This window comes from Aythya marila, assembly GCF_965140915.1.
Source record: "Aythya marila genome assembly, chromosome: 3".
Taxonomy (NCBI): Eukaryota; Metazoa; Chordata; class Aves; order Anseriformes; family Anatidae; genus Aythya; species Aythya marila.
The window spans coordinates 104258035-104272373 of NC_139044.1; the positions used below are offsets into that span (position 1 = coordinate 104258035).

A 14339-nucleotide genomic window follows, 5' to 3' on the forward strand; every position below is an offset into this window, starting at 1 on the left:
ATGGTTAAGACCAACATTTCCCATTGTATGCCATAACTGTTGCATTTATATTTTACCTTTTTTTATAATCATTATTGTTTTTTAATTTTTACCCCAGGGAATTAAAGACAGTTTGGGGATAGAAAAAATCTCTTATCACAATTCAGTTTCATGGTTGTTTTCCACCTTACATAAAACTTCTGAGATAATGGTTACATTGAAGTAGATGAACAACTCTAAAAAATTCACCCTCACCATACAACCTTCAAGAAGACAGTTGAGGCAGCATTAATTCACAATGACCGAGTGCTGCCAGTAAGACATGAAAACATCCGAAAAGAAATCAAAATCTCACAGGCTAACACTAGCCTGTTCCATTACTGTCAAAATGCCAGTCACAAATACAATAAGAATGGCATTATGTACTTCAGAGCTTTTGCCATGCTGAGGCCAAAACTCAGGTTAGATGATTTTGATGCAACTCCAAGCTGCTCCCATGAACCACTTGAATGAGGGCTGCTGATACACAACATTGGTCTCAAGTCCAACCTGGGGGGAGGTGTTTGCCTCTAATCACATCCCCACCGTATGAAGACCCAACCAAGAAAGAAAGGACAAGTGTTAGCAGATAGATAGTTTTAGGCACTGGAATGGGCTGCCCAGGAAAGTGGTGGAGTCACCATCCCTGGAGGTCCATAAAAGACGTTTAGATGGAGAGCTGAGTGATATGGTTTAGTGGAGGACTTGTTAGTGTTAGGTCAGAGGCTGGACTAGCTGATCTTGGAGGTCTCTTCCAACCTAGATGATTCTGTGATTCTAAGATCCCAAAATAATGAAATGATGAGCAAGGAAGTCTTAGATTGCTAAAACTGTTGTGAAAGGCCATGACCATAGAGGTAAGTGTGGAACATGCCTCATATGAGAAACCTCAGACCTTTTAAGTGAAAAGCAACAGAATGTAAGGATAGATATTGAATGGTTACAACCCCTTGTACAGCACCAGCTGGTAGCACTGTCACCAGACTGACAAAATTTCTTCAGTCAATTCAGTCACATGTAGCAGCTAATCTGCAAACCTACAATCCAACCAAGCCATGTTCATCGTTAATTTACAATCCAGGATGGTCCCGAACTAGTATCAAAAGAGAAATGAATGAATTAAGGTATAAAACAGAACTGCCTTCATTTGCATTTGCCTCAGTACAAATTCCATCTACTGATTTGTTTCATCTAATATGAAGTACGTTAAATTTAAAGCATTTAATTAAAAAATAAAAACACACGAGCCAGTAGAATTTGGTGCCTTGATGTGGATCTGTGATTATGTTATCTCAGGTAACTACTAAGGGTACCTACAGGTTTGCCTACAGTTTTTAAAAATTGTTGTTTTTTCTCTAAAACTAAGTTTTGTTTCTTTTTTTTTTAAGGAATGTTAATTATTGAGGGCCATTCAATATAAAAGATGGTGATAAAGCATCATTAGTGTAGGCAAGTAGAGGACCTAAAAAAAGAATAAAAAATAATTTAAAACAGCACGTACGAAGGGAAAGTACCCCCAGTAATGGCTGGTTTAGCTGGAAAGCCACCCAATTTGATGAGGCCAAAGGTCATAAACATTTCTAGCAATAAAAAGATTGACACATCCAAAGAGGGTATTGGATTAGAAACCAGACCCTAACTATAAAGATATTCTTGGAGAAACTGAATCATTGAGCAGGCAAGAAGTACTTGCCCTTGAAACATTTCCACGTTCTAACTCCAACAGCCCTGAACTAGGAGAGCACCAGGGTATCAAATGATTTTCCAAAACCACCTGAAAAGAAGCCAGAGACGCTCCAGGATTTATTTTTTCTTAAAGAGCTTAATATCTTCCCTACACCAAAAGTACATTGCTTCTAGCCTCAACAGGGAGTTTTCTGCCAAGACTGCAGGAAAATAAAAAAACCATCCAGAACACAGAATATTACACTCAATTAATTACAGTCTTAATTGCTCTCTTCTTTTAACAGCCTAATGAATAGAGCAAGTTTCAGTTTCAGTATGTATATGTAGCCCAAAGTTTCAAGTCCAATAAAGGAGACAAGACTGGTTTGAAACGTCTGTGCTAAGATCAGACATGTTCCTGTAACCAGTAGTAAACACTCCGAATAAATAACGCATATGCCCCTTGCTTTCTTCCCAAAGGATCCAGGAGGTAAGATGTAGGCTTTTCTCTGTACAGCCAGGAAAGTGAACCTTACAAGTCATGGAAGCTGACAGCTTAGCTTAAATTTAGGAGAATCTGGCTCATTGTAGATCCCAGTCCACTGAACCACCTTGTGTCAGTGGAGCTTCTTCCTCTCCTCATTTCTTTGGGCAGAAGCTGGGTGCACTATTGACTCAACTGACGTTTCTGAGTCAGTAGTCTGAGAAGTATCCCAAGGCACACACAACTTTCATTTCAACCTTCCCGAGACACACTTCAAAGTGAGGTACCAGGAAGCCAGCTGGCAAGAGGCAGGCTCCAAATGTTTGCATAAACTGCAAGTTAACTATTAAACTATTGGCAAAGAGCCCAATTCTAGGCAGAGGCGCTTGCCCTCATTAAAGCCCAACAAAATAAAACAAAAACAAAGTCTCTAAGCTAAGCCACTCAAGATGTTACCTGTGTAAAACAAACATTTCATTTTAGCAGTCATTTTAACAATAAATTGGCCTTTTACTCACCCTTTGCACTGTGTACCTGCACAAGGCAATTTTTTGCTATTTAAAACCAAATCTGCTTGTCATTTCTAGCAAACCAAAAACCACCTTCTTTTCCCTCTAACAGTTTGCACACAAAAGGAACAACTGCTGTGATTTATTTATTTATTTTTTTTAAGAAAAGCATAGTTCTCTCAGACATTCCTAGTCTCGAATGTCATACCTATCTTGCTGAAAATCCTGCCGTGAAAGCTGAAGCATGCCATTTACAGACAATATTATGATAGCTGTTGTCAACTCCTTCATAATCTTGAAGTTCAAGAGACAGTCATTTTTTAGGCTTGCAATGGAAATTTAGCTTTGGCATGAACAATGGAGAGAACGGGCACATGTAGACAGATAATTCATTCAGACATGAGCTCAGTCAGAGCGTACTCCAAGCTAGCCAGACACAAGCCAGCTCCAGTTCAGAAGTCATAGAGCTGTGTTAGCACAGCACTGTGCCCACACTAATAAAACCTGCTGAGAGGCCGGGTATATTAGGCTGGGCACAGTCCTACGCTGTCTGGCCAACTTGAATCGAGGACAGAGGATTCTGGGTCTGTCTGCACCCATCCATGGGGATGCACACTCCTGTGCTGTAAGACTTCTGTGCACCTCTTCTACAACATATGGAAAAAAAAGAAAAAACAACAAAAAAACATTTCAAAGTAGAAGGGCTAGACTCCAGCACCATACATTCTTGAATTTAAGCATCTACCTCAGCCATCACCATGATACTGCTTTAAAAAGAAGACTTAAAAAAAAAAAAAAAAAAAAGAAGTAATCATTATTGGCACTACACGGCAGTAAGTGCTGGGGCCATCAAATTAATTCTGTTTACCCAAAAGCACTTCCAACAGCTCTGAAACACAACTGTCCTCCATAGCTGGAGCTTTTCCCTCAGGCATTTATTCTGTTGTGGAATAGAAGAACTGTAATTTAGTTCCTGTCAACATCTCAAAAAGCAAGGACACCTCTTAAGAGCTATTCATGTCTATTTCAAAGTAAACAAACAAATAGAAAATTAGGCAGTGCTTTGGAAAAATGGTGAATCCTAGTTCTTATGAGAAGCCAGAAAACTTTTCTGTGAAAAGAGATCAGGCAAAGCAGCAAATCATTAGCTCTTTAGTTTTGCTCCAAAACTGCACACAACTAAACTCATCTTTGTCTGTACAAAGGAAATTACTCAGAGTTCCAAGTACAGGAAGAAAATGTGTCTTAATAATCTACTGACATACAAACCAAAGGACAGGTGTGCATCTGAGCTCAAATAACTAGCCCAAAAGATCAAGGAATAGAAGCGTTAAAAGGAACACATTAATAACATTGAGTTTTTCTTAATAACAAATGCCCTGGAGCAGCTTAAGGCTGACACGACTTCTCGATTTTATACTTTCTTCATTTAAAAAGGAGATTAAAAAAAGCCAACAAAAACAGATTTAGCAAGCTACATACTTGATTTTTAGGAAATGCAGTAAGTAACCCTTCAATTATGCAATACTATTTGTGCCAGACCTTTCATTCTTGCAGGGCAGAATGAAAAAGGCAAACAGGGTAAACCAACAAGTTAGCAGAGTGTGAAACTTCTGTTTCAAAAATGTCTTCTACCTTTAGCTTTTCTATTGTCTAAAATTAATATTCCATGTTTTTATACTATCTGAAAATATTCACTTGCAATGAGCTATGGATTTTTGAATTAAAAAAATCATGCTGATACTTAACATGGCTTCAGCAGCCTTCAGATGTAAAGCCACTGACAGGAACTGCAGAAGTTCAGCTTATTCAAACGCCAGTTTTGCCTGGGTAGTACATTTAAAAATCAACTTTTAAAGTTCTCTTTATACACAACAGCATTAAAAAAAAAAAAAAAAAAAAAAAAGGAGAGAACTGTTACATATGTTTATGCTTTAGCATTCATCATCTGGGAATCAACCATGGGTCCATTTTTATGCTCATGTGTCACTGTGACCCTAAAGCCCATAAAAAGGTATGATTGAGAGAAGTTCAGGTGGACTCAGGTCATCAAAGAACACTAACAAAGGAATATAACATAATGTTGATTTTCATGGGAATAGCCTGTACTCCACAAAAATAATAGACAATGGTAGGCAATATTTCAGTTTGTAGTTAATGTCTGTTAAGTGCAATTTGAGATCTAAAATAATATTTATACTTCTTAGCTAAAAAACATTCAATATTCACAGAGCCTTCTACAAAAGTGAGGCTTGAAGAGAGCAAAAAAGAAGTATTTTCCATTTTGATTTATAGCATGTGCAAGAATATTCAAAATAATACTTGCTAGAACAAGTTCCTACAACACCCATTGCTGGTGACAAATCAAGTCTGAAATATTTTTTTGGCTCAGTGGCAATGCTGGATGTGTACCTCTGATGTGCTATACCAGTCAGGTTCATATATCATGCATACTTGCACAAAAAATCTCAATGCTCAATTTCCAGAGAGAAGCTGAACCGTAGGCTTAGTGACAGGAGGAATGCAGGTGGTTGTTTTTTTTTCTTCCATGTGAATTACTTAAATTCAGTAACCAGTCTATTCAAGTTTTACAAAATGAACAGACTTTGAAAATAAGGGAGTTTGTCTTCTCCAATCCCCTAATTAAAAGGGAGATAGATAAAGGCTTGGAGAGCTCTCCTTAAACTTTACAATGAACAAGATAAATAGAAACACTGTGTGTTCAGCTTCTAACTACAGCTAATACATGGTCTTAAATACAAAAATATTTGTTGTCCCTACTCCCGTTATCTCAAGCATGGAACAGCTTCAGTAAACAAAGTGGTTAGAAACGGGTTCAAGAAATTGACAGTTTCCATCTGAAAAACAACCGGATATAAATGAAACACAAAAACTTGGTGTATAAAAATGTACATTTCTTGGAATGCAAAAACTGATCTCTGCATCAGCTACTTATATAGTTTAAAATATTTTTCAAGTTTAATGAATTTTGCAGTTTTTCCAGAACGTGAATAAAGTGACTTATGGAGAGTTGCACACAATTTTTGAGTGCAGTCTGCTCTTCTGCCTGGAACATTTGCTTATATCCCCTAGTATTTATCTCCTTTCAGGCCATAACAAAATAGTGAGTGTAGTGTAGAACCAAAAACATAGCTAGAGAGAAATACAGGTGTAGTTTTCTGTGCAGCTCCCTAACACCAGAAGGCATGCTGATAAGTCTCCCTAAAACCAACCCACAGGAAGAAAACACATGCTTAATTGTTAAGCCTTTTGAGTGAAAAGCTTCTCAAGTGAAAAGCTCCAATTCAAGTAGGGCACTGAGCAGAAGCTACTCCAAAGAACCACACACAAAACCACACCATATTTCTTCATCAGGACAGAGAAAAATATTTAGTCCATGGTATACAGTGGCGTTAAAGACACTAATGAAATATTTTTCAACAAAGCAAAACTATCACCTCAAAAGCAAGCTATACAGTTTCCTTTTAGGAATCCTTTTCCCATTAGCTATCTAAAGCAATTTTTCCCCATCAAAGCTCTACCTGAACTTCCTACTGCCACTAACCAGTTTTGGAACTGGCAGGAAAAGACAAATCGAAAGCTTTTTTTTTTTAAATAATAATTTAGTATATAATATAAATAAGTTATGGCTAGCTTAACTTTATCATGAAAAGTCAGAGAATGTAGACAGGAATTTGCAGAAATCATTTTCAAACATGAAAACCTGACTGGCACCAACTTACTGACAGTTTTAAAAGAGCAGTATCAGCAACAATTTGTATTACTTACTGGCATGTAATAGATATTCATTTTAGGGGCTTCATTTGCAGTCATTAGCATTCCTAAAAAGAGATTTCCACATTAAAAAATGTTGGTCACAAGAAGATAATGTTACTTTATATAAATATGTATACACACAAACACACAAACTATTTAATTCACATGTAGTAGGTTTGTACACAGGACTAGGAAAGAAAAGCCTGATAGCACTGCAATTAATAAAGCTTAATTTCTTATATATTTGTGCCTTTTGTTCTCTATCTTAAAAAAAAGCTCAGCACAACTTAAACAACAAAGTTCTAACACCTGCAGACTGCCAATTTTCATAACAAATTTAAATAGTTCATCCCATAAAACTGTTTAGAACAAATCCAGGTAGTACTACTTAAAACCTACCTTGGGCATAAACCGGTGTTATTAACACAAGGGGGTTTTGGGGATTTGTTTTGCTTTGTTTTTAAACACACATCTATGGTCTAAACAATGTCATAAATCATAATATGGTTTGCTGCTTGCTTCGTATTTCATCTTGGAAATCAACAGTAGATTGTCAACACAAAACATGAGGCAGGATATTGTGGCATCAAATGCAAGTGATTATTAGCCAAGTGGAACAAATAAAATATGAAATATCTGTGAATATACCTAGGGAATGCTGTGAATACTCTGGATATAAAAGAACTATTGCAGAAATATTAAAGTCCACGGAATATCTGGAACTGTCACAAGACTAGGTATACACTCAAAATCAGAAACTCTCAGTTTCATTCTGCATGAGATCTTTGTAAGGACATTTGGCATATAATTTTATTTCAGCTTTGACTTTCCAGCATAGGTGATCACCATGTAATACAAGAAGATGCAGCACGAAGAAGAGAAGAGCAATCAAGTTAGATAACATTCTGATCCAGAAGTAACATATGCCATTGAGACTATGAATAATTGGGGCAGTTACCACATACCCAGAGGGCAGAAATATAATTTACACCCAACTAGAGGAACGCAATTAACATGGGTGGAGTAATCCTTCCTACCTAATCCTTTTTATTAAAAATACTCAATGCAGCTGGACTTTTAATGTCAGAAAAAAGGGGGCTTGCTTTCCTGGCAAAGCAAGAAATTTGTGAAAGCTTAGTCAGCAAACTGAGGCTTAAAACCAAACCTGGAAATGGTTACAGGCAGTTTAAGGAAAAAGCACGAATTCATAGTATATTTTGTTAAGTTTTGTGCTCCCTGAACTTATCAGCACTTTTGGTACTACTACAGGAGACAAAGCATTTCTCCATTGACTGCATATGAATCACTAGAGATAAAACGATAGAAATTAATTCTGCAGGTGCTTCAAAGATGACAGCAAAGGGAAAACCTCCTCTTTGGGAGTCTTCCACCAATAGCTGAACGCAGGAAAGTTGTCTTCAGAATTTCAGCACATGGGTGGGCGTATAGTAAGGGGAAATACAGAAACCAAAAAAGGAACAAGCCTGTGAAAGGAGAAGTCTACTGTGCACTCTTCATTGTTTCAGCTCATTAGTTCTAACCAATTTTTACAGGAAGGGAGACCACACCCTAATAAACTACACAGCAGTCTAGTGCGATTTCACTTAAAAGGGAAATAAATGAGAACTCTTCTATTACAGAAGCCATTTTACTAAGACCATATCTAGAAAGTGGTCAGTAATACAATATCATTCATTTGAAAAAATGAAAAAAATGGGGATGAAGCGGTAGTAAATGGGAGAGGATGTTTTAGAAAATGCAAAGCTTTTACTTGTAAAAAAAATAATTTATAATAATTGAAACAAATGATGTACAAATTTCTATACACTGAAAATGTTAAGTTGCAAAAGAGTTTGCTTCCCATAGAAGGCAATAGCACTGAAAATGGCTGCTAAAATAATTTAACTAAAAACAAAAATAAAGCAATGAAAAAAAAACAGAAACACAGCTACTGAAAAAGATTAATTCACATTATACTGATCCACATCTTACCATATTTCAGAATGTTGTTACAAAATGGTTTCACTTCTCCATTTTTTTTATTGCTTTCATAATTGAGACAACACAGCATTAAAACTGTTTCATTCAGCCAACATTTTTACGTAAAAAAAGGGCTGCAACTAATATGAGGTAGCAGCTACTTTGTTTTTTAAAACAAAACTGGAATATTACAACTATTCGAATAAAATTATAAATACAAGATGTAAAAGTAAAATATCTGCATGTACTAGATAGCTTTTCCTTAGGGGAAAACTGCTTTCTAAATGTAGGCTTAATGACTTCTGCTTTGTGACATTTCTGACATTATTCTCCTTAAGTCTGAAACAAGACCTGGGTGATTTTCATGAATCAACTTCTGAATTTTGACCCACATCAGTGAAATAAAGTTGGAAGAAGTGTTTTGTTCCATGCAGTGATGAACAGCAGAGCTGTTTTAAGTGAATGAAAGAGCATAAGGGAAAGATTAGGGTACAGGCTTTCTGAGCAGTAGTTTCACATGAAGTCTGAGCATAGACTGGGCAAAGGTCTTGGGATTTGCTGTGCCACGCCAGCTTCTGAACATCCCAGGGTGCCCTGAGTGCTGAGATCCCAGTGACAACACTGACCGACACCCATACTATCAATTAAATGCTATTTCCTTTCCTGCTTTCCTCAGCTGCAACATTGGTATTACTGGAAGTATTTTCTGATTTTCAGATGTTCAGATGTAATTATTCTTTACATTCTAAGTGTGCATGAGGTATCTTAAATTTTGTAGAAACAGTATTTATCATAAACATGAAGTGCACCACCTCTCACCTTGAATCTCTTCATTTTCACTGAAACACCTTCAAGTTTTTTCCCCTCTGCCTTCACAGGGTTATAAAATACAACCTAATTTTCATCCCACAACAGCTCTTAATAGAAGCCCTCAAGACTGCTCTCCCTTTAGACATGGTCAAAGAAGAAAGAACAGAAATCAAAACTGACTTATAAAGGAATACAGAACTGGAATGCAGAGTCCACATGACTGGGATCACACACACAGAAAACCAATGTCCCATAAGCAACTTTAAATAGACAGGTGCATTTAATTCTTTAATGTTATGAGATTCTTCCTGCAGTCACACAAAAATCATTTAAGCCTAAATCAGCACTTGAGGAAAATCTACATATCACAGAGACTGTAGAACATCCACAGTTGTGTAACATCCATCCTTATAGATGTTTAAACTTGGCTGATTATGACCTGAGCAACCTGACCAGACTTTGAAGTAGGACCTAACTTCAAAATTGGCCTTGCTTTGAGCAGAGAACATACAAGCCCCAGAAGTCCCTTCTAAATTTTGCTAAGATTCTAGATAACTTAGTTGTCTTTCCCTCCATGCCATGATCCCTTCGTTATTAACACCGCATGAATGTTCATTCACTCCAGGACTCATTTGGATCAAATCGCTAAGCTCAAAGGTGAAACCTGGATGAGATGCTAAATGTAATTCACTTCAATGACCTTTTTCTGTAGTGCTCTTCCTGGGGCCTCTGTGGAAGAGGGAGGACCAGGTTTGGGTACCCGTGTTGCACAGCCCACACTGTTACTACAGCTGCTCTCCAACACCCCCAGAAGAACTCGTGTACAATCAGAGCACACAAGATGCACCCTCAGCGCCATGCTGTAAGCTCCCTCTTTGGCAGGCTTCAATTTTTTGCCTAAAGTATTTCTGGCACATTAATCTGGGAAAAACAAATATATTAGATTGCTATTGATACACTATTGAAGGCTCAGGAAAAAACAAACAAACAAACAAAAAAAACAGTCCAAGTGCTAAGTACTGGAAGACTATTCTTTTTCAAAGGGGTGAATCTGAGCAGCATGGAAAGGGGCTAGTAATTTCACCAAGATCCTGCAGACCCTTACGTTGCTGCTGCTGCATAAAGTCAAAAAGGCTTACCTTCTCAGCAGAACTTAGTATTTAAGTTCTCATCTTACCAAAGAAAAAAAAAAAAAAAAAAAAAAAGACATTCTTAACTGAAGTTGGCAGAAAAGACAAGATAAGTTTTAACTCGTTAGAAATCTCACTTATCTACAATCTTGAAATTGAGCTGCTGGTATGAATCAAAGTCTAAGTCGCTCTGTCTTCACTGCTACCTCTCTGAAATTAAGATAATAGCAGAGTGCAACACAGGCATTCTCTGATCAAGAATTTTGTCCTCTGACATCTTAAAGGCCCTAATTTTTCTTTCATCTTATTTGGTGCTGCTTTCTAAACAGGAAATGGGTGTTGTATACTCCTTAAGAACTAAGCAACTAAAAGCTAAAAGTTTAGTGCAGTACACGCAAAAATATTTTACACAATACAACCACTACTGTGTGAAGTATTTTTTCCTCACTAAGTAGGATCTGGAAACTAGTTAAAAGTGGACCTCTTTTTTGACCTCAATACATGGTAGTACAATACACACCAAATTTGAGAAGTCCAAAAAAAAAAAAAAGCACGCAGATCTGTGCATTTAGAATTCTACACTTACAAATAAAAGTATTGCAGCTTAACCAGGGCACAGTAAGTACTATAACTAAAAAACAGGAAAGATCAAATGGCCATAAACATTTGTAAAAATTTGTAAACTCATTGTAAAGAGGTTTTTTCCTATCTCTAGAAAGCAAGCTCTAACTGATCTGGAGCTTAGCCTAGACAAAAGGCCAAAATTCCTTCTCTTATGAATGACTTCAGGTATTTGAAAGGGCAGAAGAGGTCAATCACTCAAGTGACAGCACAACAGCTTCCAACTGCAAAGGTCTTCGATTTAATAAAGATGAAGAGGAACCAATGACGCTAAATAGCATGTAACCGTTTTTCTTAGTTCTGTCATAAGGAGAAAAGTAGACTTAATTTGCATCGCCTAAATAAAAAAGCCACAGTTTGGGTTAACACACGCTTTCCCTTTTGAACTTAATAAGACATTAATATATCTAATGTACCTGAATTTGGATAAAGACAGACATCATTGATGTCATATTCTGGCTCCATTGAAGTAAAAATCTTCCCCTGTAATTGAAGGAAGATAATAGATTATAAAGAATTCCAAACAATGTAATTAAATTTAGTAAATATAAACATTATGAATAGCCATTACAGAAGCTAAGAAATATGATGGTATCAAGATGGCAGAGATTTTGCAGAACAATAAAATGTTATTAAAGCATCTGATCATAACATAGAAACCTTGTACTGTGTTCTGTCTCCTATCAGATCTCTTACAAGGGAGTGTTGTCTACTGCTTATCAAGGACACAGCAATGTACTGTGGCACCTCTGATTTCTTGGCTTACACTTCTGTGTTGAAAATTCAAGTCAGTTCAGCTTCATTTTATTTTATTTTATGTAAAAGGAGGATGAGGTCCATAAGTTCGTGGTACATTGCCAGTGTAACCCTCATTTTGTTCAAGTCTGAATGCGGTAGTTTTAAGTAATTCCATTTTGTTAAGTACATTAGCTGAAATGATGGATGGGGAGTGGAGTTTCATTCTGGAGCTTGGTTCTTCCACCCTGCCCATGTCTACCTAAAATGAAATATGGCTCAGCACTTTATTTGTAAATTACAAACTGAGTATTAAAGAGGTCTAAACACAAAATTATATAAAAATAATGTAAGCATCCACTGGGATGTAGCTTAGATCAGAAATGAAGTTTTAATGGTTATTTAAGAACATGGTATAAGCAAGAAACATATTTAAAAAACTTAAGAATTGGAACAGAGTCTGAAAAACCCAGACAAAATACAGGTGCTCTTGTAAGCCAAGATGCAAGACAGCCAGTTAAAGAAGTGTGTCTAACAACTGGGCCACAGAATCCGAAGCATGAGAGTACATGCCTACACGGTTCTAAATGAGGGACAGGAACAGAGCAAATTTTCATCCTATTCCTCTTTTCTCTTTCCCTGCAGCAATCCCACCTACCTTTCTGGGCCCTTCCTTTCCCTCCCAGTTATATGCTGTTACCCCACCCACCTCTGGTCTCTCCCCGATGATTAATAAGAGTCCTCCCCCACGCCAGTCTTAGCAGACAAAAGCCTCATACTCCCCACCCCAAGGCACGTCTCAGCATGGGGCTATTCTGGTATCAAAGCCATATGCTCTCCACCCCACAGTCTGCCTCTGCAGTTGGTTCCCAGCCAGAGATAGTCAAGAACCAACATCTGGGAGAGGTGGAGCCAGCTGGAACATACTCTAGGAAGGAGTCCAAAGCTATCTTTGCCTTCCAGCAGTAAGAAACCCTCCCTTTTCCCACTGCAGAGGCCACCTGACAAACCTTAGTGTTTCATTCTCAGAGAGGAAAATATCTATACCTAGGAAAATGAAGAGAGGCCACTGCAGATGTTTTAAATAATAACCAATAATTTATTTGCCCTTTAAAACAATAAAAAGTAACTGAAGAAAAGCTTACAAAAAAAACTGCTTGCGATCTCAGAAAAAGAGGCTGTTGAAAGTTCATGAAGAAATACAACAATAGAGAAATGACTGCCTGAAATAGTTAGAAAATAAGTGCCTCTAAACTACTATAACTGCTCCTGATATGTTACTGTTACATTACACAGCTAGAAAATCATAGATAGAGAATGGAGCAAGTTTTTGGGACTAGAATGATTAATGATAGTCCTGTAGACCAGACCAAATTACAGTGGTATTACTATGAATGTATAGGGTAACATATCTTGTGCAAGCTGCATTGATGGGGGACAAGAATAGCGTAAGGTAAGAAAAGAAAGTCTTAATCAGATCGCAACTTCACTTATAGGTGCAAAAGACAGGGATAAAGATATTGTCTATTGCAACATAATCCATTAATACAGCTTAATAAACATTGTAATTTGAAGCAGGTTTTATGCCTAGATACAAAATTTAAATAAATTTATGTGAAAACAAGCGGGACCTGATTTTAACAGTTCATAAACTGATCTACCTTTGAAGTTGCCCTTTTTTGAGCAGAGAACTGGAATGACCTCTGATGAAAAGTCAGAATCGGATGTTTCTAAGCACACTGAGAAACATACAAACTAGAGCAATGGCTAAGATACTTTGTGTTTAAGTCCCTCTATTGAAAGAAGCATCTTAAGCAGATATATAGTTTTTTGTTGTTGTTGTTTTTGTTTTTTTTAGCTGTTTGTATATCTTTACACCTGACAGGCTATTGAATACCTTCCCAGATACCAGCTTTTTTAGCCAGACAAGGCCAAATGCTATGTAAATTAGGACACATTAAAAACCCAGCTTCCCACCCTCAATTTCAGCCTCATTATTCAAGTTGCAGAAGAAAAAAAGTGAAAAAATCTGAATGCAGCAGCAGAGAAATACTTACTGTATCTTTGTTCCACATTTTTATGATTCGAGAATCTGCAGAGATAATTAAATCCAACTGATGCTGAAACTCAATTGACTTTATAGGCAGGCCATATTGGTGATCTTTGACTATTAATGGATTATTAGACCGGAGGTCATATAATAAAACCTTGAAGAATAAGAGACAGATTAAACTTACAATATTATAAGATCAAGAGGAAATCACACACACTAGGCCTTAACTAATGTTTTTGAGATGAGACATCTTGAGATGAGAAAAACAAATGAGATTTGTTTGCTTGTTTGTTTAAAAACATGGACAGGATCTCCATAAAAGAAATCATTTCAAGTTCTGAAAATGACTTATTAAGCGAGCCCTGCTTATTCTGACAATATATTTTAACTATGAAATACTTCAGTCTAGAAAAATTAAATACGAACTCAAGAATTTGCCATCTTTCTAAAGTCTTTTTAATTTCTATTGAAATTAAAATTGAAAAAAATGACTCTTTTCAAGACTCTTAGTATTTCTTAATTACTTGTATTTCACTTTTAGATTATTGTGTTATTCT

The 14339-nt window shown here is 36.8% G+C and overlaps 1 protein-coding gene across 1 annotated transcript in view; it reads right to left on the reverse strand.

Moving 5' to 3' along the window:
- The window catches only part of NOL10 (nucleolar protein 10), a 48915-nt gene that overhangs the window by 24020 nt on the left and 10556 nt on the right, over nt 1-14339 (reverse strand). Inside the window, exons 11-13 of the mRNA XM_082758355.1 lie at nt 13787-13936; nt 11411-11477; nt 6466-6518 (exon numbers count right to left, since the gene is read on the reverse strand). Of these exons, the coding sequence (XP_082614481.1) occupies nt 6466-6518; nt 11411-11477; nt 13787-13936 (270 nt within the window). The remainder of the gene's footprint in view (nt 1-6465; nt 6519-11410; nt 11478-13786; nt 13937-14339) is intronic.